The sequence below is a fragment of the Antedon mediterranea genome, chromosome 3, assembly GCF_964355755.1.
Source record: "Antedon mediterranea chromosome 3, ecAntMedi1.1, whole genome shotgun sequence".
In the NCBI taxonomy this organism is placed as follows: Eukaryota; Metazoa; Echinodermata; class Crinoidea; order Comatulida; family Antedonidae; genus Antedon; species Antedon mediterranea.
The window spans coordinates 29516333-29541482 of record NC_092672.1 but is presented as its reverse complement, the minus strand read 5'-3'; the positions used below and the strand labels follow the sequence as shown (position 1 = coordinate 29541482).

General features: G+C 33.3%; 2 protein-coding genes across 8 annotated transcripts in view; both read right to left on the bottom strand.

Moving 5' to 3' along the window:
• Positions 1–1176: 1176 nt before the first annotated feature.
• Positions 1177–6277, bottom strand: LOC140043820 (kelch-like protein 26). The gene is made up of 3 exons (XM_072088290.1): positions 6132–6277; positions 5107–5255; positions 1177–4078 (listed from the first exon to the last, which is right to left on the bottom strand). The coding sequence occupies exons 2-3, from the start codon at positions 5131–5133 to the stop codon at positions 2219–2221; spliced, it is 1887 nt and encodes a 628-aa protein (XP_071944391.1). The 5' UTR covers positions 5134–5255; positions 6132–6277; the 3' UTR covers positions 1177–2218.
• A 5153-nt stretch (positions 6278–11430) lies between these two features.
• The window catches only part of LOC140045171 (segment polarity protein dishevelled homolog DVL-3-like), a 70697-nt gene continuing 56977 nt past the window's right edge, over positions 11431–25150 (bottom strand). For 3 of the 7 annotated variants that reach the window (XM_072089967.1, XM_072089971.1, XM_072089972.1), the window contains 12 exons: positions 20843–20942; positions 19207–19276; positions 18754–18841; positions 18394–18445; positions 17911–17987; positions 15754–15821; positions 15434–15496; positions 14866–14967; positions 13952–14101; positions 13235–13402; positions 12509–12757; positions 11431–11822 (listed from right to left, as the gene is read on the bottom strand). In XM_072089967.1, coding sequence (XP_071946068.1) covers positions 11557–11822; positions 12509–12757; positions 13235–13402; positions 13952–14101; positions 14866–14967; positions 15434–15496; positions 15754–15821; positions 17911–17987; positions 18394–18445; positions 18754–18841; positions 19207–19276; positions 20843–20942 — 1453 coding nt within the window. In that variant the 3' untranslated portion in view covers positions 11431–11556. Of the gene's footprint in view, positions 11823–12508; positions 12758–13234; positions 13403–13951; positions 14102–14865; positions 14968–15433; positions 15497–15753; positions 15822–17759; positions 17837–17910; positions 17988–18393; positions 18446–18753; positions 18842–19206; positions 19277–20842; positions 20943–25150 lie in introns of all 7 variants that reach the window. The other 4 variants (XM_072089969.1, XM_072089973.1, XM_072089968.1 and 1 more) reach the window with 3 other exon arrangements.

Below are 25150 nucleotides of genomic sequence, written 5' to 3'. Positions count from 1 at the left end.
CTGAATTCTGTCAATTTTGTGTCATATAGTATAAACTGTAAAATCTGTATACATATTATTACATACAGTGTAGAGAATAGGTGAAATTACGGGACCCGCCATTTATTCCAATTTTTAACATGGCGACGGTATCAAAATGAAAAACTAAGATAGCAATTTCGGAAGGAAATTATCTCAGCAACAACATATTACCGTGTAGAAGAAATTTGAATACGAAGATGCGCGCTCTTTTAAATGTGATGAACTATGACGCAAAATATGAAAATACGACTTTTTATATCCAACTGGCCATATCATGATGTCACAACATCTGATTGGCAAAATGTTTACATGAATTCGTATCTACAATCCAATAGCTTCCAGAAAACGTTTTAATCATGATTATCACGTTTTTTTCTGATGAGCTATAACAGATTGAAATTTACTGTAAAGATGAAAATAAGTGACCCAAGTTATTTTCATTTTTAGACATGATGACATCATAAAATTTAATATATTTTTAACTCATGCGAAAGATATTTGATTGGCCTAGATAATATAAAAATCTGGGTTAAAATGGAAAACGAATAAGTGGAGATGCGCTCTATTAAATGTGATGCGCTATGACGAAAGATACAAAAATCCTATATTTTATATTCGCATGACCATACGATGACGTCAGAATGTCCGGTTAGCCATATTGATGCATGATTCGATATCTACAACTCATCATCTTTCAGAATACATAATAAAAATAACTTTTACAGTTTAGTTTAGATACTACGACTGTTTAAAAAAAGGTAAAATTTTGACGAATTTTTTTACTTTTTCATCAAAAAAGAACGTAAATTATCCAATTCGACGTGCCCGTAACGCGTAATTTTAAGTCCAAATTGTTCAAAAGTTGGTAAAATTACTAGAAAAGGCTGGAAAAACATAAATCACGCGAAAAAAAATTGTTTTCAACGCTACGTGCGCACCGCGCGCGTAAAAAAATAACTCTGACGTTATTCACAAAAGCAGGTGCACAACTTCACGTGAATGCACACATGTTGACAAAGTTATGAAATGTTAATTGTTTACAAGTTTTAGAGATACGCTCTGCACAAAAATGACAGAAAGAAAGAAGAATACAGAAAAAAAAAAGATGATGAAACAGGACAGTTACAAGGAGTTATCCGCTGAATGCGGAATAAAAAAAAAACGGAAAGTACAAATTAAAAAAGAAATTTATTCACAGGAGGCCAACGAGTAAAAAAAAGATAAAAGCAAAACACTGGTCGTTCTTTCTCGCCGTCTTTATACAATTGTTTACTTCAAACTAATCTCAACGCACTTTCGTTGAGTTCTATTTTTTTTTTACATACTGTACCACTAGACTAAAAAAAATATCAAGTTAAATATAGTCAACAAATCGAAGAAGTCGAATACGCAAAATGTAAAAATAAGAGTGCGCCCTCTAAAATATGAAACTTACAACAAAATATAGAGGGCCGGGCTCACTCAAGTCAACTATGAAAAGTCACTGTGATGGTTACGAATAGAAAATATGAAAGATATTGTCCTCAAAAATTGTTTTTTTTTTAATATTCCATTTTAGTTTCACATAATAGTTTGGATCGAAAAAAATGAAATTATTTACCAGAAAAACTGTAATTTAAAGCAAGAAAAAGTAAAATGGTAATGGTTTTTGGTTAAGTCTATTCTGTCTTTTTATAAAGTGAACTTATTATTTGTGTTGTGTTAAATGGCCCTTTAATCTGCATTTTTCATGTTTTTGGAGACAATATCTTTAAAAGCATTAACAAAATAAGTTACAAAACTTAGATTTTTGGTTTTAATGAGCTTGTAGTATTAATAGGAGTTGTAACTTTAAAAAAACAGACATCAAAATTGAAAATCCACAATGTTTTTGACAACACAATAAAGATGACACACGTATAAAATGCCAGAGCAAAATTTGTTTCTTCTTTTCAACTTTCAATAACTAGGGACAATGTCAGAATTATTCCACTGGGGTTACTGCAGTAACTATATTTTTTACGGCATGCAATAACATGTTATTTTAGTTTGTTTCAATGCATTAGGTTATGTAATAAACAGCATGTACGATTACCACCCAAAAAAGGACTTGTTAAATAATGCCATCCGGTTAAAAAGCAAGCAAATTGTACAGTTGAATAATCTTGATAATAATGGTCCGTACAGTAATAGTAAAATGTTCGAGAATTTAATCAGATCAAAGTAAGCGTGATTGTGGTACAGATAGTATACAACACCTGTGTCTGATTACGCACTCTGGTAAATTACAAACAATTTTCCATTTGTCGGTTTCAATATCATACTTTTGAACCTCAGAATGTCTGTCAGAAAACTTGCCAGTATATCCGCCAATAACGTACACGCATTTGCTATAAACGCACACACCTGCTAAACTAACCCCAATCGGCATACGCGCTAACGTCGACCACTGTTCATTTTTTGTATCGTAACATTCAACAGCGCGACAATCAACTCGTCGATTTTTACTATCCCGCGTGTTGCCGCCTATGACGTATATTTTCTTACCCACGGAACACATGACATGGAAGGCTCTTGTCGAAGACATTGGCGCTTTAAACGTCCATTTATCATGGTTTGGATCGTAAACTTGTAATGCATTGCTGAAATGTCCACCGTCAACGACTCCGCCGGTGATGAAAAGTTTACCGCCTACAACTGCGCTGCTATGCCCAAATGTGTGAAGCGTCAGAGGTGCGACGTACTCCCAAGAGTCCGTGCCACTGTCATACCTTTCAACGCTTGCCAATCCTCCTTGAGTATTCTTCCCACCAACTGCATACAGATACGTATTCATTCCATCTAAAGAGAAAAGCGAGCGTCTCTTTTTCATAGGACAGAGTTGACGCCATGTATCAAACCGTGGATTATACTGGTGAACCGTGCCAATGCTGTCAATGCCTAAGGAATCACCAGAGAACTGGCCACCAGCTACGTACAAGAAATTATCCATGGTGGCCACAGCTAAATCGAGTCTTCGAATTGGCATGTCTGTGAACGGTTTCCAGACGTTTGTCTCAATATCACATACGTATGTTTGTTCACTGGTTAACCCTTGCATATCCTCACCACCTAAGACAACAAATACGTCCGTTGTTGCACGTGTTAGAGTTTGGAAGGAATGCTGATGGTGTGGTAACAAATGGTATGACATTGCCTCTGTAATCAATGTTCGACACTCTGGTATGTCCATTAAAGCTTCCTCAACTTGGACTTTGTTTACGATGTCATTGGGATGTATCAAAGGAAAACGAATGTGGGTCATAATAAGAGGGGCGTAGTCTTTTCGGTCTTGCCAATCGCTTCGTAACCATTCCATAACAGCTTCAAAAATCGAAATCTCAGACTTTGCCGATAGATCATCTCTACTTAAAAAGTGAATTATCTGTTGGCAAGACAGATTTAAATGGAGATTACTATCAATGACTTCACCAAAACTCTTGGCAATATACTCAACAACCTCATTCCTGATATCGTCCATGTGGAACTCTTTTGTGAGCAAAAAATAATCTACACAATTCTTACACTTCAAACGCGCGATCATAAACTTCCCGCAGACGACATTAACTACTTCTATACGTAAAGTGTACGCAGTTCGAAGCGTTTCCCGCAAGTCGTCAAGTTCGCTAACATCGGAAGCATTCAGACTGGAAGTGTACACAACACCAAGAACAACAGACAATGCTGAGCTGCGGACACCAATCAACCTAAATTCCGACTTGTCTTGGTTACCTTTGGCTTCAAACAACTCTTTAAAATACGGACTACTCGCCACTAAAATATTCTTATGCGCGAGATGTCGTTTACCGTCTGCAATAAGAGTGACGTCACAGTAATGTCCGTCCAGACGAAGTCTGTTCAGGTCGTCCATTACATGGTTTGTCCCGGGCGTTCGGCGGGAAGGTCGTCTTCTTGGGGATAAATTAATTTCTTTCATAGATATTTTTTTCCTACGTCCACGCCTAGGCGATAGATTGTTGACGAGTGATGTAGAAGACGCATCCTTTGTCCTCCCAGGGCTCATCGATTTGCTCCTATTCTAAAAGAAAACAATTGATAATTCGTTTGGTTAATTGATTACAAACATTTAGACGCTAATGATGTCACTGAAGTTCAAGTATCAAAAATAAATAGGGCTAGGGTTAGGTTAGAAGTAGAACTCCTCCTTTGGGACACCTTATTAAGAAGCCACCTTCCCTCGTGAATTGAAATACACGACAATAAACATGTTTTAATATTCCACGACCCCTATCAGGGGACACCCCTATAAAGGGAACGCATTGTCCCGAATGTTTCTCATTAGGCGTTCTGATAGACGATGGTGAATAGGCCTAATGTGACTACGATGATTAGGTGTCTCAGGCTTTGTCTTTTGAAGTGTGAGAGTGCTCTCATTGTCTGCCAATGGTGGGGATGCAGCAGTTAGTGATGGTGATGATAATGATGGTGATGATGATGATACGATGATGATATGATGATGTTATGGTGATGATGATACAATGATGATATGATGACGATGATGATACGATGAGGATGATGATACGATGATGATAATGATGATGATGCAATGCTGCTGCCGATGATAACTATGATGTTATGCTGCTGCTGATAATGACGATCACGATAATGATGATGATAATGATGATGACGACAACAATGATGATGATGATGATAATGATTATGGTATGATATGATAATTATAATGGACAATCATGGACAGTAAAATGCCTCATGGAACTGCTGATGAAAATTAGAATTGTGACTTCGGAAAAAATGGAAATAACTATACCATAAACATGATAGTGATTATACAGATTGGTGGTTCTGGTTATGGTAGATGGTGGTACTGTACAATATGTACGAATCAGATGGTAATGTGGTTTATTTAAAGGTGTTGACGGAACTCACGTTCAGCATTTACATCAGGAGACTGTAATATCAGATAATCTCCCATCGATACGCACGCTGTGGGGAGGGGGAATTGACCCCCGCCGTACAAATTTGAGTAAGCCTAACATGTTTATGACGGAAGTACAATCTAAAAAAACACAATGTACAGGTACTTACCAAATTCACATTTATCGTGCTGTCCATATTACGTATTTTATCAGTGAAAACGTATAACGAATTGTATAAAGCCCGTCAACATTTAACGTTCTACATTCCGGTTGCCATATTCTAATAAATGACCCTATATAGGCCTACAGTGATGTGTCCTGGAGGATTTTAAATATAAATATGTAAACAGCTAACGCTTTCACTAGTGTATCATTTAAATCATAGTCGCATCTAGTATCTACAGAAACACGCTTTTCATTGGTTGATCTTCAATCAAGCGAATGCCAAGTACAATAGATGTTGGTTATCGTTGCTCGGGTACAATTCTCTATGCTCTTTCATGACCGGTGCCTTTTGTTTTCCGTTCTGTTCAGGCCTACTCATCCGTGTAAAGACATCAGGTCGATTACAGTATGCTACGCGTTGTGTGCCAATGCAAGACCTTTTCATTGATTTTACCACTATTTATATTCCGATATTTAGTCATTGTTGATGGGTGACTCAAATAGGTGTAACCATAATTCTATAATAAATATTAAATTTGGACGCAAGTCCAAAGATTCGTTTTTCAATTCTAGGTAATGTAAGAACACTTTTACGTTTGCTAAGTATGCTTTCAATAATTATACTACATACGACTCTTTTAACCTCACCAAACTACCGCGCGCGTTACGACGCGGTGTACGCGTTGTTCATCTTAAGAGTTATAATAGGGTTATTTATTCACCGGTGCGTAACTAAAATACGCGTATTATTAATATGAGTCGTCTGTCGGTGCGATTTGAAATGTAATCAAAAATATATGAAAATATAGTAAGTAAGCCTAAATAATTTTGGAGCGTGTGAATACTCTGTTCGAAACAAGATGTTTTATAAACTGAAATTTGTTTTTTGATATGTTAAAGGATTAACCGGTGATCAACAATACGATTTTATATATTAATCACATAATCGATTTTCTCAGCAATACGCCCATTGACTCATATAATTATAAGAAATGTAATGTTTAGAATGACAAGGTCGTTTTCTTTTACCTACTGTACCGAATGATACTGTTATCGTGCAATATTTGGTACCATCTGGAAATAAGTACAGTTGTTACATCATCATGAATAGCAAACAGCTCTGTAGAGTACCACACTCACGACTTCTTCGGCGTCACACAGATGACACCGTTCCACTTCCCGTAAAGTCCCGTATCACGCGTACGCGTAATGCTTGGTTCCCACTAGAACGTAACGCAAGGACGTAAACGCAACGCAAGCGTTTTAACCAATGACAAGCAAAGTTATCAATCACAAGCGAATAAGCCATCGCTTGTGATTGGTCAATTCACTTGCGTTGCGTTACGTCCTTGCGTTGCGTGGCTAGTGGGAACCACGCTTAACGGGCCACGCAGACGATCTCCAGTGTATTACGTCAACATCCTTCCACTATACAAAACTATGGTAAAACAATACACCTACAGAACAGTACATACTGAATTATATTGGCTGAAAGTCTTTCAGAAGAAACTACTATCATTTCAGTTTCTTCCAAAACAACCAGTAGCCACAATGTAGGCTATGGATATCACTAGTACCTATGAATTCAGCTACTAAAACATATTCTTAGCCATGAAATTAAAAATCAACAAAAAGTAGAAGAAACATAGGCCTATCTAACAGGTTTTGTTTTGGGCAATATCAACGTCTAGATGTTTCACTTTACTGCTTTTTGGCAATCAGTATAAATTGGTACCAATTTGATTTGATTAATATAATTTCGGATACCATACCATCAATAACCAGCACAGACAAAGGGAACTGGACAAAAAACAAAATAAAAATCATTGGGACAGATTTGTAAATCCCCTTTTGGAGATAATCCCCGAAAGGGGATTTACATCCTATGGGGTCTCGACCAGAAGGAATTTAGTAGTTCTACCCCTTACCAAGATACCGTGTAATTATAGTCAGGACAATTTGGAATTACACAGTAAACTAGTTACGGTAGGCCTACATCGTGGATAAGGAAACGTGCCCCAGATCTCTAGGTCTTGGGTTCATATCGCCCTGGATACAGACATCATCCATGTCTCGATCCTCTATGCATGGTTTTAAATCAACCTCACTGGACACGTATTAGTCCACCTAAAGTTAGTCAGTAAGAACTTTAAATACATTTAACAATAAATAATATCTAAAAAATAAACACAAATAATTCAATACATAAGATTCTGACGGTTCTTTATTTACAATTTTGGAATCATTTGGAAATTAGAACGATTGGTTTAATTCAATCATCCATTTATCATATTTTAAATACAAAACACCCACAGATTTAAACTCGAGCTTTTTTGTCAAATCACGGTTGCCAGGTACGCACCGATATTAACCCAATTTTACTGCAAGCTGCTCTTCACGAATGATAAAACATGAAATGCGTTAGAAAAACACTTGGATGGAAATAACAACTATATTAGACATCAGAACATAATTAAACAGAAAAAATAACGCCTCTCCATCTAAAGAAAGAAATCACTATTAATCTCCCGTAAATAAAGAAGTTATAGAGGCTTACAGTATTTGTTGTTTGTTGCTAGGTAACAAGCACCAAAACGCTACAAGCATACCATATATTATACTTTCTATACAGATAACTCTGCTTATAACTTAACTATATCGCTCACAAATCTAAGCCACGGAGTTCCATCTTTTAAAATGATGACGTCACTCGTTAAGCAGTTTCTTTTAACAAACAATACGATCCAAGTACACATAAATGTTACTATTCATTTATACACTAAATTTTCAATTTCACTCCTAACAATTGTAGATAAACACTTACGCACTAAAGCGCAGTGCCACTCAATGATTGCCACACAGTAAAATACAAATGTACACACAATATAAAATTTGAGAATTTTTGTCTATACCTTTAAAAAATGTAGAATGGTTGAGAGTGGTAATTAAGGAGGTGGTACTATCATGTAGCCTGACAACTGTTACAGTACAGTACAAGTACAAGTACAAGTACATAATGTATGCGTATGCTAAAGGGTAAATGTTAACAATAGAAAGTACTCACTCCTAATAATTACATTGAGAAAGAATGAATTCAAACACATTACTAAAAGCAAAACTAGATGGTATTATAATGGTGCTTATTACCGCCATTTTGAACAATGCATTGTGGTCGTAATCGGACAAGGAGAGAAGCACGAATAATGTAAAGTTTAGAATCCATTCCTTTACGATTTTAAATATATCAATTTCATTTCATCTATAAATCTCCCACAATGCATCATTCTAAATAAAATGGCCGAATGTATGTCATACCATTGTATTTTTACTTTCTTAAAAATGTATGTTAAAATAAGAAATATTAAATATATAAAACACAATCATATACCACTATCAATATATGTATTAAAATACATTAATATCAAATACTGTAGTTACTCTAGTAAAAGCCCACCTCCTGGAAATTGTTCTGAGGAACTGAGGACCAACATGTATCAGCCAATACAGGGTTGAATATTTATGCAAATTATTAAACATGGTTGTGGACTTTTACCAGAGTCCATATAATGATATGTATATTTTATTGTATATAAACATAAAAAAAAAACATAATTTATGCATAATTTATTCAACAATGGTGGGCTAGCATGATTAATATGTTTTTTTGTTTTAATGTAAAGTTTATCGACAAAAAAAAAATATTATAAAAAATGATGAAAACCAATATTTACATAAAGCTACACTTAAAATGAAACACACCTAATTCTAAAAATGTTTTAAAAAAAACTTCAATAATAATAAATAACACAGTAATGATGTTTTGCTTAATTTTTTGATAAAAATAACAAATGGAAATTCATGCTTTTTTGTGTTTAGTGAGGAAAACAAAGCATTGGGGCCAGAAGTGTCCAATTAAAATATAGTTGTTAGTTGAAGTGTTTTAAAATGTATTCACATTCACTATTCACAGGCAGTGGAAAGTGTCCCCTGAATAGATTGTTTCCTCCTAAATGTGAACTGATAGTAATTTTTTTTTAATCCCATTTTGTCCCCTGAATGGATATGTTCCAATGAATCATATAAACATGGCTCGATTAATTACTTTTAATTAAAATAATCGAAAACACAATCAAAATATCAATACTATTATAATAACAATTTTAAATAGTAAATTATAATTTATTACAATAATTAACTAATTTCAATTTAATATTTTAATAAAATCTACCTTAATAATGAATACTTTAACTATCCAATTTTTGGTGTCATATAAGAAAAGTTTTCCCTTTAAGCATACAATTCTATTAAGCCTATGTATAAAAACAATTGATTCTAACGCTATCATTAAAAACCCAACAATTTTTTGTCATCAGCTCAATAATTTAATATTATAATTTTGATTCTAGCTAACTTTTAATCAAATTTTAGATCAATTTTAAGTACATGATTTCGCAATCAACATTAAAATGAAAAACATTTTTCAACAATTACTAGACCTTCAGCGTGAAATTGTTAATATTTTTGAAAGATTATATTGTACACAGATGTACGTGGCATTTGATATTTATAAATGAAAATGTATGATTAAAAACGATTTAACCCTTAATCGCGTGAACTACATCGTCGAACTACTTTCAGATTATGGTCCATACCCACCCATTCAGCAAAATAAAACCTAGAGAAAGGTGGAAACCAAAATCTAATGCATTCAAAATGTTAGTTTGGTAACAATTTTGTTGAGAATACCAAGGTTTTTTAAAGATAAAAAGCAAGGAAATTCCTGATGTTTAAGTTGATATTAAAATGAATATTTTGATGTTTATTTTTCTATGTTGTTTTTTAACAATTAAATTACAGGTGGGATAATTATTACAAATATATGTGATAAGCCACCTGCGCATGTGATACAATTAATTTGCATATGTGATACACTGCATTTGCATAATATGGAATACAAAGCATTATCATTGGAGTTAATAGAAATAATGCATGTGTAGAACGCCGTTTAGAATACACTTTTTTTTTTCTTAAAATGTTATATTGTTTCATTATATTATGTTTGTACTCTGTTGTATTTAACTTATAATACATATTTATTCTTGAGCACACTCATATTGTATACTTGAATTTGTTATAATTTATGACAAAATGAATGAAAAAATAATGAATCCAATCTCATCTGCCTGTTCTCTACAAGGCGAAATTTCAGTAAGAAACATTATTTGTTTGCATGGCAATAAAAACTGTTAAAGTTAGGTTTGCGATACACTATGTGTTCTCAAACGGATATAAAGTATGGTTGAGAGTGTCTTGAAGTTTCGGTTATATAACCCTTGAAGACATTGTAGAGCCACAACTGTAACGTTGAGACATTCTTTACTGTTATTCCTTTTGCAGATACATTGTGTCGACAACTTTTTACTAGAGTTAGAGAGATCGTTTTAGTATGAAACTATTTTCACTTGTACAGTAGTTGGAAATAATTAATTGTAATTGAAGTATAACTATAATAATTGATAACCAAACGATACTACATAACAAACAGTAATTCAATTCTAATTGTAACGTGACAATTATCAAACCGCAGCCAGATTTAATTTTGCATTACAACTAATTGTGCTCTTTATCGTTTATCTTTATCAAAACGATTGTGTTGTGTTAAATTATAATTGATAACACAATAAACCTGCAGCCATTAAAATTGTTTGTACATTAAAATAGTTGTCCATAAATGTTAAGCAACACCTGAATTGTAGTGAACATGATTTTGAACACACTCACTTCTTTATTCTTTGACCCAATCGTATTTTAACTGGGTTAGTAAATGCATCCTAGTTGTGGATGAAATCACATGATTAGTATTGAAGGATTATGAATTTTAAAATAAACACGATCAAGTATTATATAAACATCACTGGCTATTCAATAATCGTCGTGAGGTGGTTTCCCGAATGATCGTAAAATCAAAACGGTACTGGGTATGACCAACTAGCGTTATTGTCACCGGCTAGTCATCCATTCATAGAAGTACTACTGTAGTAGCCTACCTGTACGGTGACCATAGAATGTGACCCGAGGCATGACTAACTACGACTTTTAGATGATAGAAAGTTGAGAAAAAATGTTATGAGCAGTTGTACGACATGAAGATGTTTATGAAATTATGTCAATAATGTTTACACACTACCTAGGCATACAAATAGTAATGTTTGTTAGTAAAAATAATTTTGAGTTAATAAGAATAAGATATAAGGAAGAAAAGCAAAGAGACTATGGAGCGGCTATTCCTGAATATACAATACTAAGTATCGTAGATTTAAATTATAAATTAACTTTCATCAGATTTGTTTAAGTACAATAGAGGCTCAATGTAAGGTTTTTTATTGAATAAATTAATGAAGCCTATACTGCCTCAGCATGAGTGCTGAGAGAGTGTTTATACAGAGCAGCGCCCTCACATTACATCTACGAAGAACTCGCATGGATTTCCCATAGCCATACGGAAGGACTGCCTACTGCCTGATAGATCGGCTGGCATTTGACCTAGCTGTCGCGGTAACGGTGGAACGGGTACTTGTACTGGGATGTTCTCGCCTTGCATTCCACCTTGCATGCTTCCGGGACGGCTTGCGTTGATGGTTAAGTCTGACTCACTTCCACTCTCGCTGCCTTTGCTGTGAGATTTACTCTTCTCTTGGCTCTTTCCTGAACCGCTGCTTCCTAAAAAGTTTAAAATAAAACAGTTCAGAAAGTTATCTTACGAAATCAAACATGGAGAGAAAATAATTTCAATCTTATTGTAATTGAGAAATACTAAATAGAATAGAAAAAATAATTCAACTCATCATCTACCTTTTTTGTATAAACTAAGCTAACTAATACTAATAGTATTAACTAAGCAACATGTCTAAATTAAGTATTCACATATGATTATTGTAGCCAGTGTCCAATATACTAAAGCATCTACACAACAATAGTGTGCCTTTATTAGGCGGTGAATTGTGTGAAGTCACTATGTTCAACTGCGGATCTTCCATTTGTTTTTAATACTCATGTTGCCTTCAACCGTGTTTGAAAGGGCAAAATATGGTAGGTTTATCAAGGGATCATGTTAAAATTATATACTGCAATTAACAATTATTAATTTATATTACTTTTAGTTTGAGGCAATCACTACAATAGACACTGTGTATCATAAAAAAAGATGACTTAATGATAATTAATTAATATTACTTGCAATAATGTATGATTTTAGTTTGAGGCAATCACTACAATAAACACTGTGTATCATAAAAAAAGATGACTAAATAATAATTTCAGGTAAAGGTAAAGAGTAAACAAAATGTCGTTACTGCAGTAACTGCAGGAGAATCATTTTATGGTAGAAACAAAAGATTCATCTTTACCTCCACTTCCAGCACTGCCTATACTGCCATTGCCAAAACTTGTATAACTGGCCGTGTCGAATGATGCGTAACCGCCGGCAACTTGTTGATAGCAAGGTGGCTGGCTGTTATAACTCATTTGAGATGCTGGGTAGGGGAGAGGAGGTGCGGGTGCCATGGGTACCCAGTGGGGTGGTGCGCCAGGCAAGGGGGCAAGCACATCTTGGTCAGCTTCCGAGTGCTCGTCACCTAATGATAGTGCTGCCATATCTACAAGAGAATGCAATATTATATTTAAATATATGTTTTTTGTCCTAAATTATATATTATATATACGTCTACTTTATTTTGTCAAACAATATTGAAACATGAACAATGGTGGTCTAATCAATAGATCTAAACAGATTACCTTATTTATTTAGTGATTAGTAGCAGAGTGGTTAGGGCATTTTGACTATCATACAGAAAGACCCACTGTCCGCTCTGTAAGCGAGTACCTAGGTGAACTTGCTAGGGAGGACAAGGCAGCGTGGAAAGTAATTGGCCACCCTTCCACATAACGCCGAGGCTTAGTACAAAATGAACACAGGACTCGCGTTCATCTTATTAGCAATCATTAATGGGTAAAAATATGAGCTGGACAAGAAAACAAATTCTCAAATGGGAATCACAACCAAGACCCTATCCTCTACATATTAATTTCAATTTGGTATAAATAATATCGAAATCAAATCAAATTATACTTACTTGAGCATAAATCACCAAAAACGTAATAACACTGTTCTGAGAATGTAATCTTGTTAACTGTGTGTTTTATATAATTCATCTTTAGCATATTGGTGGCGTATTTACGTGCGTCCCTCCTGTCTTGGAACCCTTCTACATGGTTAAACAACCATTCTACGACATCGGAACCTGTGAATCAAAAAAGGTGACTAATTAACTATGAATTCTTCATGATTTCATTCACTCATTTTATTGTTCCACATAAAGTAAAGGAAAAAATCATTGTTTATGTGGAATCTCAAAAAAACCAAAAAGAGCTTTAGGGCCGAGTCTCCAAAAGACAATGCACATAGTAAAACATAAAAATACTTTCTAAATAAAAAAATATAAAAAAGCCAAACAGATTTTTAGTTCAGGAGGCCTATCAATAGAAAAATTAAGATATAAATTCCATAGGAGCAAACTTATTAACTATCTAATGAATGTTAAATATTTTTGATTTAGTTAAGTTTCATTTTCTACTCCTATTCTTTTTTGGTAACACTTTATTGAGGCTTTCTAAGCCTAGGAATATGTTTTTTCGTTGAAATAATTTACAGTAGGTGTGTTATAAAACAAATAATGAACATTTTAAATTTACATTGGCGAAAGATGAAATATGTCATATTAAGCTTTTTAATAAACTTTACAAAATTATTTGCACCATTGCACTCAAAAACATTAATTAATAATACTAACCTATAAATGCACTTGGTATCTTGATTTTCAACCACATACGATCTCGGATATCTAAGCCCGAATCTGGCGCAGCCATTGCACGTACTATGGACAGCATCGGTGTGTTGATAGTTAATGGTCCGATATCGTTGTAGCCTTTTGAAAAACAAACTTTAAACAAAAATGAAAAAAAAATTGTTATTAGTAACACACACACAAGGTAGTATAAATAAATACAGACGTGCTCTATAAAAATGGGAAAACTAGAGATTTTTTTAGGTCCAAAAGGTCCAACATTCTTTTTCTCACATTAATAACACTCTCTGAATACCAGACTTATTTTTAGCAAGACTGAATAAATCAGAACCCATTTTTTGTATGCTATGTTTGGGAAAAATAACAATTTCAATTTATTTCAATCTAACTTAAAAAAAAAAAAAAATAACTTTAAAAAATGTTCATACAATCTGACATCTGTATTTTCAAAATTATTCTGATTAGTGTATTTAAAATTGTTCAATAAAGTTGCATACCTTTTTGCACAACAACAAATATAAATTGATAAACATGTTAAAATACATTTGATCTCAATGAACCCAATAACCTTTTCTATGTTTAAATGTATTAATTTTATCATCAATAAAATGTGTTAACATGTCCTATAAACAATGCACATACTAGGTAGATCAAAAGATCACTTCATAAATTTCCTATTGACATTTCTTCCAGCTTATAAGGAACTAACCATAACCAATTATTTTTGTCATAAATAATGAAATCACAAATCAATTTAGGTGCCCTGTTAATATTAAGTCATAATTTATTGAAAAACATCTGTAATAGATAATAATAAATCAGGATTTCTTTAACACTAATAGATATATCATATCAGGGTGTGAAAATTGTAATTAGATGCATAAAAAAATGTCACTTACGATCTGACTCTGGAATGGAGCTAGTAATTGAAGAAGTAGCAGAGGTCATGGAGGTCATTGAGGGACTGATAGGACCCCCTCTTGAAGCTGCAGCTGCATATTCTGAAATACATAGTAAGAAAAAAATTGTAAGGAACACAGTAATATGAAATAATAGTAAATGTGTAAATCTACATCTCATTTTGTTGCATCTACTTTTAGAAATAGTTTTGTGTTTTAGCCTAGCTCACCAGCTAGCTTTGCTCTCACCAGTTGGCTTAGCCTAGCTCTCACCAGCTAGCTTTGCTCTCACCAGTTGCATAGCCTAAATCAATGGCTAGATTAGCCTAGCTAACTAACTAGCTTAGCTCTCACCAGTTGGCTTAGCTTAGCTCTCATCGGCTAGCTTAACCTAGCTCTCACTTGCTAGCTTAGCCAAGCTCTTATCAGCTAGCATAGCCTAGACCAATGGCTAGATTAGCCTAGCTAACTAGCTAAGCTTAGCTCTCACCAGTTGACTTAGCTTAACTCTCATCGGCTAGCTTAGCCTAGCTCTCATCAGTTAGCTTAGCCTAACTCAATAGCTTACCTTTCATGGCATTTGTATGTGCCACCCACGCACCGGGATCTATTGGCCGTACCGGTTCACCTACAGTAAAAGTAAAAGAAAATAATGGGTGTAATTTATATAGTTTAAAAATGCAATTAGATAAAATTTTTCACAAAAATTCTAATGATGAATTTTACCTCGTTTTGAGTCCTTGTCCGAGAAAACTTCTACCACAAGAACTATGGTTGAACCTGTGCCTATTTAATTGCGATTAGGTTCCTGTGCCGGTCTTATTATTATTATTATATTTTATTTATTTTTATTTAAACAAATCCCGCCAACAAAATTCTTATACTTACTTCTTGGTATTGTAAAGTAACCCTTTGGTGTAGGGTCCCAACACTTAGCTACAACGAGTCGTATAGGTCTAAATAAGAAGTAGAAATCATTTTCATAATTACATCAGGATTAACATAAGACTAGATCATTATAAACATATGTCACTCATACTTAGCTACAGTAGAACCCCTACTTAAAGCTCTGTCTACACTATCCAACTTTATGTGACAACAAAAAATGTGATGTGCCCATATATGGACATGATGTCATATCACTACCATATTTGGCCACATCACCCTTTTTTGTCATTCTAATTTGATGGTGTAGATAGCTTTTAAGAGACCGCCGTATTATGTGAACTCTTTCCCATTACGGCCAACCCTATTAAGGAGAGACTGTTATAAAAAATGGGACACTTTGTTGGGTCCCAAAAGTGTCTAGTATTACAAATTAACTAAAAGACAATGAAAATGTGGTTTTATACAATTACAATTGTGATTTTCAACAAAATAAAATACTGTAACATTTATAACATCAATTTATTAATTGTATTACTGTAATTGTCGGACAAAAAGAACAACAGTTTAGAAAAGAAAAGAAAGATATTAAAGAAGGTAGAGTATTAATGACAAATATGTTGATTACATTTTTCATGCTTAAAAAAAAATAAACTTAATGCAACACAACCACCATCCACACTCATTTGACACATTACTGATAAAAAAAACCATTAAAAAAAACTGATATTTAAAAAAATTAATCCTTTTAAATGTATACAATGTACATCCTAATCTTAACTTTCATTAATCAGAGTTGAGTTAATTTAGGACAAGCAAATAATTTTCATATGCACATTTAAATATGATACAAACTCAAACATCAGTAAAACCACTTTATGTTTACTGTTCTTGTGAAAATGTGAAAAGAACATTTAATTTGAGTTTTATTATCTTCTCTCTTTTTGTATTTTTTCCCATAAAAGACAGAAAACTGAATTAGACCTATTAATTTCTTTTGAATGCAAGAGGTTACAAAGTTATTTATTGTTGAAAAAATTGATATAAAATAAATACGTTTCACGGATGACACAAAAACGACAGAAAGTTTTCCGATCAGCAAAATAAAGTACAGTTAATAACAATGACACAAATAATATTGGTTAACATAACACATTACAGGTATGGTTATTAATATACAACTTAACATTCAACAAAATTAAAAACATTATTTTAAAAACAGAAATGCATTAATAATGTGCTGAATACAACAGTTGTGCAAAAAAAGATAAATGTGCTTTGACTGAAAAAAAAAATACAATACAAATGGTTATTACTATTGTTACAACAAATGCTGACTGCTAGGTCCTGTTTCTGCTGCGAAAAAATAACCCATTATTAACCGTATAAATAAATTTAACTTCAATTTCTTGGTAGCAGAAAGAAAAAAAAAATTTTAAAAACCGGTTAAATGGTGAACATAAAATTTGGGAGTTAGAATGGTATTTAACGTGTTATCGCTGTGCAACTTTTAGTTGTAACACGAAATACGGGTTATCAGATTAACAGTAGCAGTATGATGGCATTGCATATTGGGTAATAATAATAATAATTGTCTTTTGTATAGTGCCTAACGAAAATAAAATTTTCTCTAAAGCGCTACGACCACAAGGCTCGATCGAAACAAGGTGGAAATTACGTCATTTCATATGCAATTCGACAGAGATGGGTTTTCAGCAATTGTTTGAAAAAAAAGATGGTTAACGGTTATTTGGGAGCAGAAATTTAGCAGAAATACGGTAGTCCTAAACATTTTAGAAATAAACACTTTTCTGTGCTATGCAGCAGAAACAAGCTCCTAGAGACTTGAGCCTTAAAAAGCAGTCAACAAGTTTCAACAAGAAACAAAAACATTTACAAAATAAAACAAAAATAAAAATTAAATGGTTAGAAATTATACATCAAGGGGAGATACGAGCAGACCGACATCAACTTGGCCATGTCACAGTTGACTGCTTTGGCCGACTCACCCAGGTTTTTGGACCGCTTCCCGTAACACTCGTACCGCATCGTCATTACTCAAATTTTCAAAGCTATGTTCGTTGACCTGTGAAGAATATAGGATTGTGGGAAAAATTTAAATAATGTTTGCAATAGTAAATTTATGGCGCAATCACTTACCCGGGTTTATGCACGGTTTCTCGTAAAACGCGTACAGCATCATCGTTACTCAGATTTTCAAAACTAACTTCATTTACCTATTAAGAAAATATTGTTAAACCACACACATAATCATAATCTGCATTATTTATACAGAAATACATATTTCTTGTATAAAAAGTAAATGTTTCATTGATGCCATATTATGGATTTGAACCACAACACGAAATCAAGTGCACACTACATAGGGAGTGTTTGATTTCCAACGACCAAACTATGTAAATCTATGTTTCGCCGGTTGTTGCCCGGACCTAGAATAATTTACTATATAAATAGTGCCATACTGTAGTAGGAAAAACTACTGTAGAATGCTGTTTTGGTTTTATTTATTATAACATTAAGGGAGACAAAGGAAAGAAGAAAACAAAAAATATTTTGCTTACACTAAAACAAGCTATAATTAGGGATAGGCAATATTTGCAATATTTGCATTGTGATACTTACCTGTAATATCATGTCACCTGGTTCTATTTTCCCATCTGCAGCAACTGCACCACTAAAAGAAAAAATGGAGAAGAATGCTAATTTTTGACAACACATTTTGCCTTCCTGGGTATAAAATGGCATTTATTTGACAAAAACAAGCAAAGGTTGTCTCAAAAGAGTACATTTACTATTGTCACTTTTACCTACTATGACTATTGATACTTTTATACTTTATAACTATAGTTGTACACTTTATCTTTTATGACTATTCAAACTTTTAGGCTTTAAGTCAATTGGTATTTTTATCTAAGATGTCTATTGGTACTTTATCCTTTGCAACAATTTGTACTTTTCTTTTTGATGTCTATTGGTACTTACCCTTTCATTATAGACCCTACATATATTCCACCATCTCCACCCTTGTTACTCTGACCAACTATGCTGATACCAAGAAAATTGATCTTATCTGGGGAAAAAATTGAAAAAAAATATTACAATAAATATTTTGTTGTAATGTTTAAAAATTGTCAATACAAATTTGAATAACTGTTTTATAATATTTGGAAATTAGGAGAGAGATTATAGTGATCTCTATGGACAAACATCACACAAGATTCTTAAGTCTTTTGGAGTTGGTTAAAAACACATTATTCCGACATTATAAGTATTGGAAAGCACATCCACAGACAAAAATATTTTTACATCAAAAACATTGAAACCTTGAATACTATTTAAAAATCTACAACAAAATAAATTTACTATAAAAAAGCACAAATGTTCAGTTGAGTACTAAAATATTTTTAGTTTTACTTAGCCAACATACATACATACCGAGATTTAACGTGACCGTAATGATATTTAGAGACATCGTAGAATCCGTAATACTACTGAACGATGATGCCTGTGGGAGGATGATAAAGATACATATTAGTGGACAAGTAAAGTCGACTAATGCATGTTTTCGACATTAAATTGCGCTATTAATACCGCCTAGCTCTTGCTAATACAACACGGTGTAGTTATTATAGCCGCGACTTCCTTACAGCAGAATACAAGCAGCTAAGATGGATGGAGTCCATTATAGGTGAGTGGATGGGTGAATGATTGCAGAATGATTGCAGATAGATCGAGGATGAATAGATGAAAGGTAAATAAATAAATGAGTAGAAAAATGAATGAATATTGAGAGATGGACAAATAAATGGATGAAATGTAAATAAATGGATGAGTAGAAAAAACAGAAAATAAATTAATGAATGAAGATACATTAATAAAGGATCAATACACACAAATAAAACAAATGATGGCAAAGAAAGATTCAAAATGGATGAAAGTTGGAATGAATGAAGAATAGGAGGAGGAGAGACTTCACATTATTAAAAAGATGAAATAAAGTTTTTTTTAAATTAATAAAACTAATTACAATATAATTTATTTCTAGTCTATCAGTCAAAATGTTATTGTAGGCTTCTAGGGTAGTCACTGGTAGGAAGATTGGTGTCCTGCCCACCACCGTCTAGAACAATTACCTCCAATCAAGAATTCTATAAAATAAAACCTATTTTTACAGAAACCAGAATTCACTCTCGATCCTGGATACAATACCAATAGATAACACCACCTGGATTTTCAGATAAAAACTATGCAAATTAGCCTTCAGATACTGTCCAATCACATCAGTCTAGATCAAAATCTTTCACTTAAATAGTATTCTAAAGACTATTCCAAGACTTTACCACACTTCTTGAGTATTTGTCTTTAAAACACTGTATTTGGAAGGGATACTGTTCAAAATGTAGGGATAACCGAACAGTATATTTGAAATACTTGTCGTGTATGACATTCAGATAGGAACGACACTATAAACATTACTACAACATGTGATAATTCTTGTTCAGAATCATGTGATTTATTAACTCCAACCGCATACCATTACAACATAACATTTATGTTAGCATTGTAATGGCTATAAATTTTAATAATGTACTTTCAGCGACCTAAAATTAAGTATTAAGTTATGATACATTATGATATGATATACAGTGATAATTTTTGTTTCAAAATTGTTATAGTTTTAAAACAGCAGAAAACGTTTGAGGCGTAATGAACAAATTGCAGTAGACAATAAAATGTTGACGCGTGTCCTTTTTGTAAACGAACTCAAAGATACATGAAAAAAAAAGGAGATGTTCTGAAAACATACTAATTAAATTAAACATTAAAAATACTAAAAACTATTAACTAAACACTAAATGAATAAACTAAATACTTTACTAAACTAAACTACCTTAATACTAAAACTAAACTAAACCTACCTTCACACAAATAACCTACAGTACTAAACTAAACACTAGTACTAATTTAAGTCTGTTTATGATTGAAAAAGAGAGAAAAGAAAAGAGAAGAATTTTTTATTATTATTAATTATTAATATTATTACTAAAATTAAGGAATAGTTTATATTTACCCTGTGGATATTTTTCTGTGGACGTCTTTTTGGCCTGACCCTCCTCTTGGTCCGTTTTCCCATTAGCCGCCGACTGCTCTCTGCTGTTGTGCTACTAAATCTGAAAAATAAAATATAAATCCTCTTCAAAACAAGATAATAATTTATAACATCCTCATAAATACTACGTCAGATGCAAGTATAGTATTTAACTTGCCATCAAGGGGACACCTTCGAAACCTAAACAGTGTTCCATTAATAGGGGTGTCCCAATGTTATTTAATTTTGGTCACGGCGTTTCTTAAACCAATCAGTTTAAAACAGAAACATTATACTGTACTATATATATTTCAAGAGGAAAATTAAATAATATTATAATCATAATTCTATAGATTTAACTATCATATCATGTAATATAAACATTCTTGAAATAGTGTAACTATATGTGACCTCCGAGATGCATGTCACATGGCCTGAGACTGTCACATGTCACTCAACCAGACTTAACTTAAAGAAAACATAAGTTGTTCATCCCTTTGGCTATCATCTGTTTAGAGGATCCATTAGAGAACGATTTCAGATGGAGAATAAAATTGGATAGGAAAATAAATATATAGGTTTAGAAAACTACTGTATGGCTATAGTAGGTGTCTAATCACTTTCATATCGATCAACAATTAGCTGATTTTTTATGGGAGAAAATGATACAAAACAAAAGGTCCTGCATTTATAGTTTTAATGGCATGAAAAATCTCCCAAATGGTTTTCTTCAAAACCTAGGTCAGTACTGTGGTGCTTCAAAACAAAGACTATGGATGATGTGTTAAGCTCTTCCAAACTTTATGTGACAAAGAAATGTGATGGGTGTTTTTGTGACAAATCATTTCTGGGCAAAAAGAGTCCCTTCTTTAAAAATCAAACAGATCTTCCCTTGAACTATATACAGTATAAACACCAGTGTGCATGTAGTTCTATTTGGCAACCAAACAACCACCATTATGTTGCATCTATTGATGGTTTCTTTTTCAAAGTTGATATTAAACTTTACTTACAGTATAGTTTTGGTTTTATTCAAATGCTATTTAAAAAACTAAGCTTAACAATTCATCTCAACTTTATTTACAGACAGTACTAAACTTCGGTGCCATGATACAGTATAACAAAAAGACTAGAGATATTTTTGTATTACATTAATGCAATTTACAAATAGTTGCAATGCATCCCCCTAGGGTAGGATAAGCCTAGATGTTGTACTGCAGCTTTTCACCCAGTGCATCAGGCACCATCAAGTCAAGTATCACCTCAGGGCTAGCCTGAACTTCTCTCCTGGGAGAAACACAAGCCTAGGCTATAATAGATCTTTTACTCAGTATTTATTCTAAGCATGTTGGTTGTAGTCAAACCCTTAAGTTATTTATTGTCTGATTGTATATATTGTACTCGAACCCCCTAAGTTACTCATTGTGTTATTGTATGTTTTTCTGTTTACAATACAATTCTTGTATGTGTTCTTTTAAGATTGGTAAAAACCGCAGAACTTCATTGTTAGATGTAGGGTGTTTAGGCAAGTGACACACTTTTAAAATCAACGGTGAATTATATCTGCATTGGATTTATGAAGATGTACGAGAAATACGAAAGAAATGCATTCAATATAAAAATACTTCAAAAGGCAAACATACTTAATTTACTGACTGTTAACAAAGTGAATATAACAAACTGCATGCTTACTGTTACTGTAAAAATAATCAAAACTCGCAATAAATTGTCATTGTATTTGCAAAGGTTTACATAGTAGTGTATATTTATGAGAGGGAATTTAAAGCACTGTAGAATCTCTATTGAAGGGAAACCTCCAGGACCCAACAAATTGTAGGTGTCCCATTAATAGATCTATTGAGGGGACACCTCCAGGACCCAACAAAGTGTAGGTGTCCCTTTAATAGATCTATTGAGGGGACACCTCCAGGACCTAACAAAGTGTAGGTGTCCCTTTAATAGACCTATTGAAGGGACACCTCCAGGACCCAACAAAGTATAGGTGTCCCTTTAATAGATCTATTGAGGGGACACCTCCAGGACCCAACAAAGTGTAGGTGTCCCTTTAATAGATCTATTGAGGGGACACCTCCAGGACCCAACAAAGTGTAGGTGTCCCTTTAATAGATCTAATCAGGGGACAACTCCAGGACCCAACAAAGTGTAGGTGTCCCTTTAATAGATCTATTGAATGAAATACTGTACAGTACTTCGAATAGTTGAAAAAAAATTAAATATGCTTAAATATAATTACAAACTACTAAATTAATAATAATATTTAGCATCTTCGCCAGAAAATGAGAACGTACTGTATTCAGGGGAAAAAAAGAAAAATATGAATAAATAAGATGACCCAATTCGGGGATTAACAGCAGTAAAAGCCACTGAAATCAAGACTTATTTTATTTAATCAGTGATACCATCTTATTAAATGGTATACCTTAAAAATGAATTTAACAATGTTTTAAAAAAATGTTTAATAGTGTGGTGTCTTTAACACTTCAAATAATCAATGTTGGAACATCGTGCTTTAAATATTGACAGTAAATAAACATTAAATTGCTGTGAATAGAGGGTACTTCTAGAGGTGTGAAGAACGGATCCTAAACAAACATCTTTAGTCAAAGGGTGGAGATTTAGGTTCAGTAAACTTAACTCATGGTTCATATACAGCGTAACGGACATCTGACTACTGTAGTTGTTTTTAAATGAAATAGAAACTCGATCATACTGTACACTCTTTAAATACCAACAACTTGCCCTAAAGTGGACTCTCCAAATACCAACAACTACCCAAAAGTGGACTCTCTAAATACCTGTACCAACAACTTGCCCTAAAGTGGACTCTCTAAATACCTACAACTTACAGTACCCGAAAGTGGACTCTCTAAATACCAACAACTTACCCGAAAGTTGACTCTCTAAATACCAACAATTTACCCGAAAGTGGACTCTCTAATACCAACAACTTACCCGAAAGTTGACTCTCTAAATACCAACAACTTGCCCGAAAGTACTGTAGACTCTCTAAATACAAACAACTTGCTTTAAAGTGGACTGTTTAAATACCAACAACTTGCCCGAAAGTACTGTAGACTCTCTAAATACAAACAACTTGCCTTAAAGTGGACTGTTTGAATACCAACAACTTGCCCGAAAGTACTGTAGACTCTCTAAATACAAACAACTTGCCTTAAAGTGGACTGTTTGAATACCAACAACTTGCCCGAAAGTACTGTAGACTCTCTAAATACAAACAACTTGCCTTAAAGTGGAGTATCTAAATACCAACAACTTACTTTAACTAGACTCCTTGAATACATCAATAATTTCAAAACCAGATCAACAACTCTCTCAAAACTACTGTAAACTCTTTGAATACCAAAAAAACTCACCTGAACTGGACTCTCTGAATCGTTTCAAGAAAGTAGAAAGTTTTAATAAAGAAGCTCAGCAGTAAAATTATTATTAACCAATTTTTAATTAAATTACACTAAGTAGAACTACTGTACTGTTTTACAATTATTATTTGTCATATCACTGGCAAATAAGACACAAATTTGAAACCAGTATCAAAATACTAAATACGCACAAAGCAGATATACAGTAGCTAAATATGCCTTTCTTATTAACTACAAACTACTCAATTCTATAAACGAATATGTCATCGTAAAATTCATCGTTGCCATGGAAACTTGCCAAACGGAAAATGCTAATGCAATTCAGTCCTACCTGACAATTAATAAACGTCGAATTTGATTGTTAATTACGAAAACGTGAAGAGAATTTCAAAGAAACATCAGTGTTAAAACTGAAATCTGTCAACTCTTGTGCGATAGATGAATTCACTCTTAAACCAGCCCTCCAAATAAACAATGGATTAGACAGCGACGACTATCTCATTATAAAATGTATTCAAACTTGGGTCAAGAACAGGCTAAGCATAGTATTAAAGCCTCATCACTGCTGCATATTGAATAATAATGACGTCATTTAAAAATAGGACATCTTTATTATTATCGAGTCCTTTATATTTAAATTATATCATGTAACTATCAATTCTACCACATCGTTTTAAAGTAATCAAAATCATTCAGGTTTAAAAATATTAATCTAATTATTAAAGGGACATGGTTATAGTTTTTTAAAGACACAAAAATTTAGTATCATATTTTAAAAATAGAGTAGGGGATCGTCTCCCGGTGTGCTGATCTGGTAAGCGCTGCACTGCTGGCTGCCGTGGGTCCGTTGAGGGCATAATTCGAATTTCCTCAGTTTCCAGTTAAGCTT

Coding starts and splice junctions, on each gene's coding strand:
- LOC140043820 (XM_072088290.1), bottom strand. CDS start 5,133: ATGGACAGCACGATAAATGTGAATTTG. Junction 4,079..5,106: donor GCACGATAAATGTGAATTTG/GTAAGTACCTGT, acceptor GTTTTCTTTTAG/AATAGGAGCAAATCGATGAG.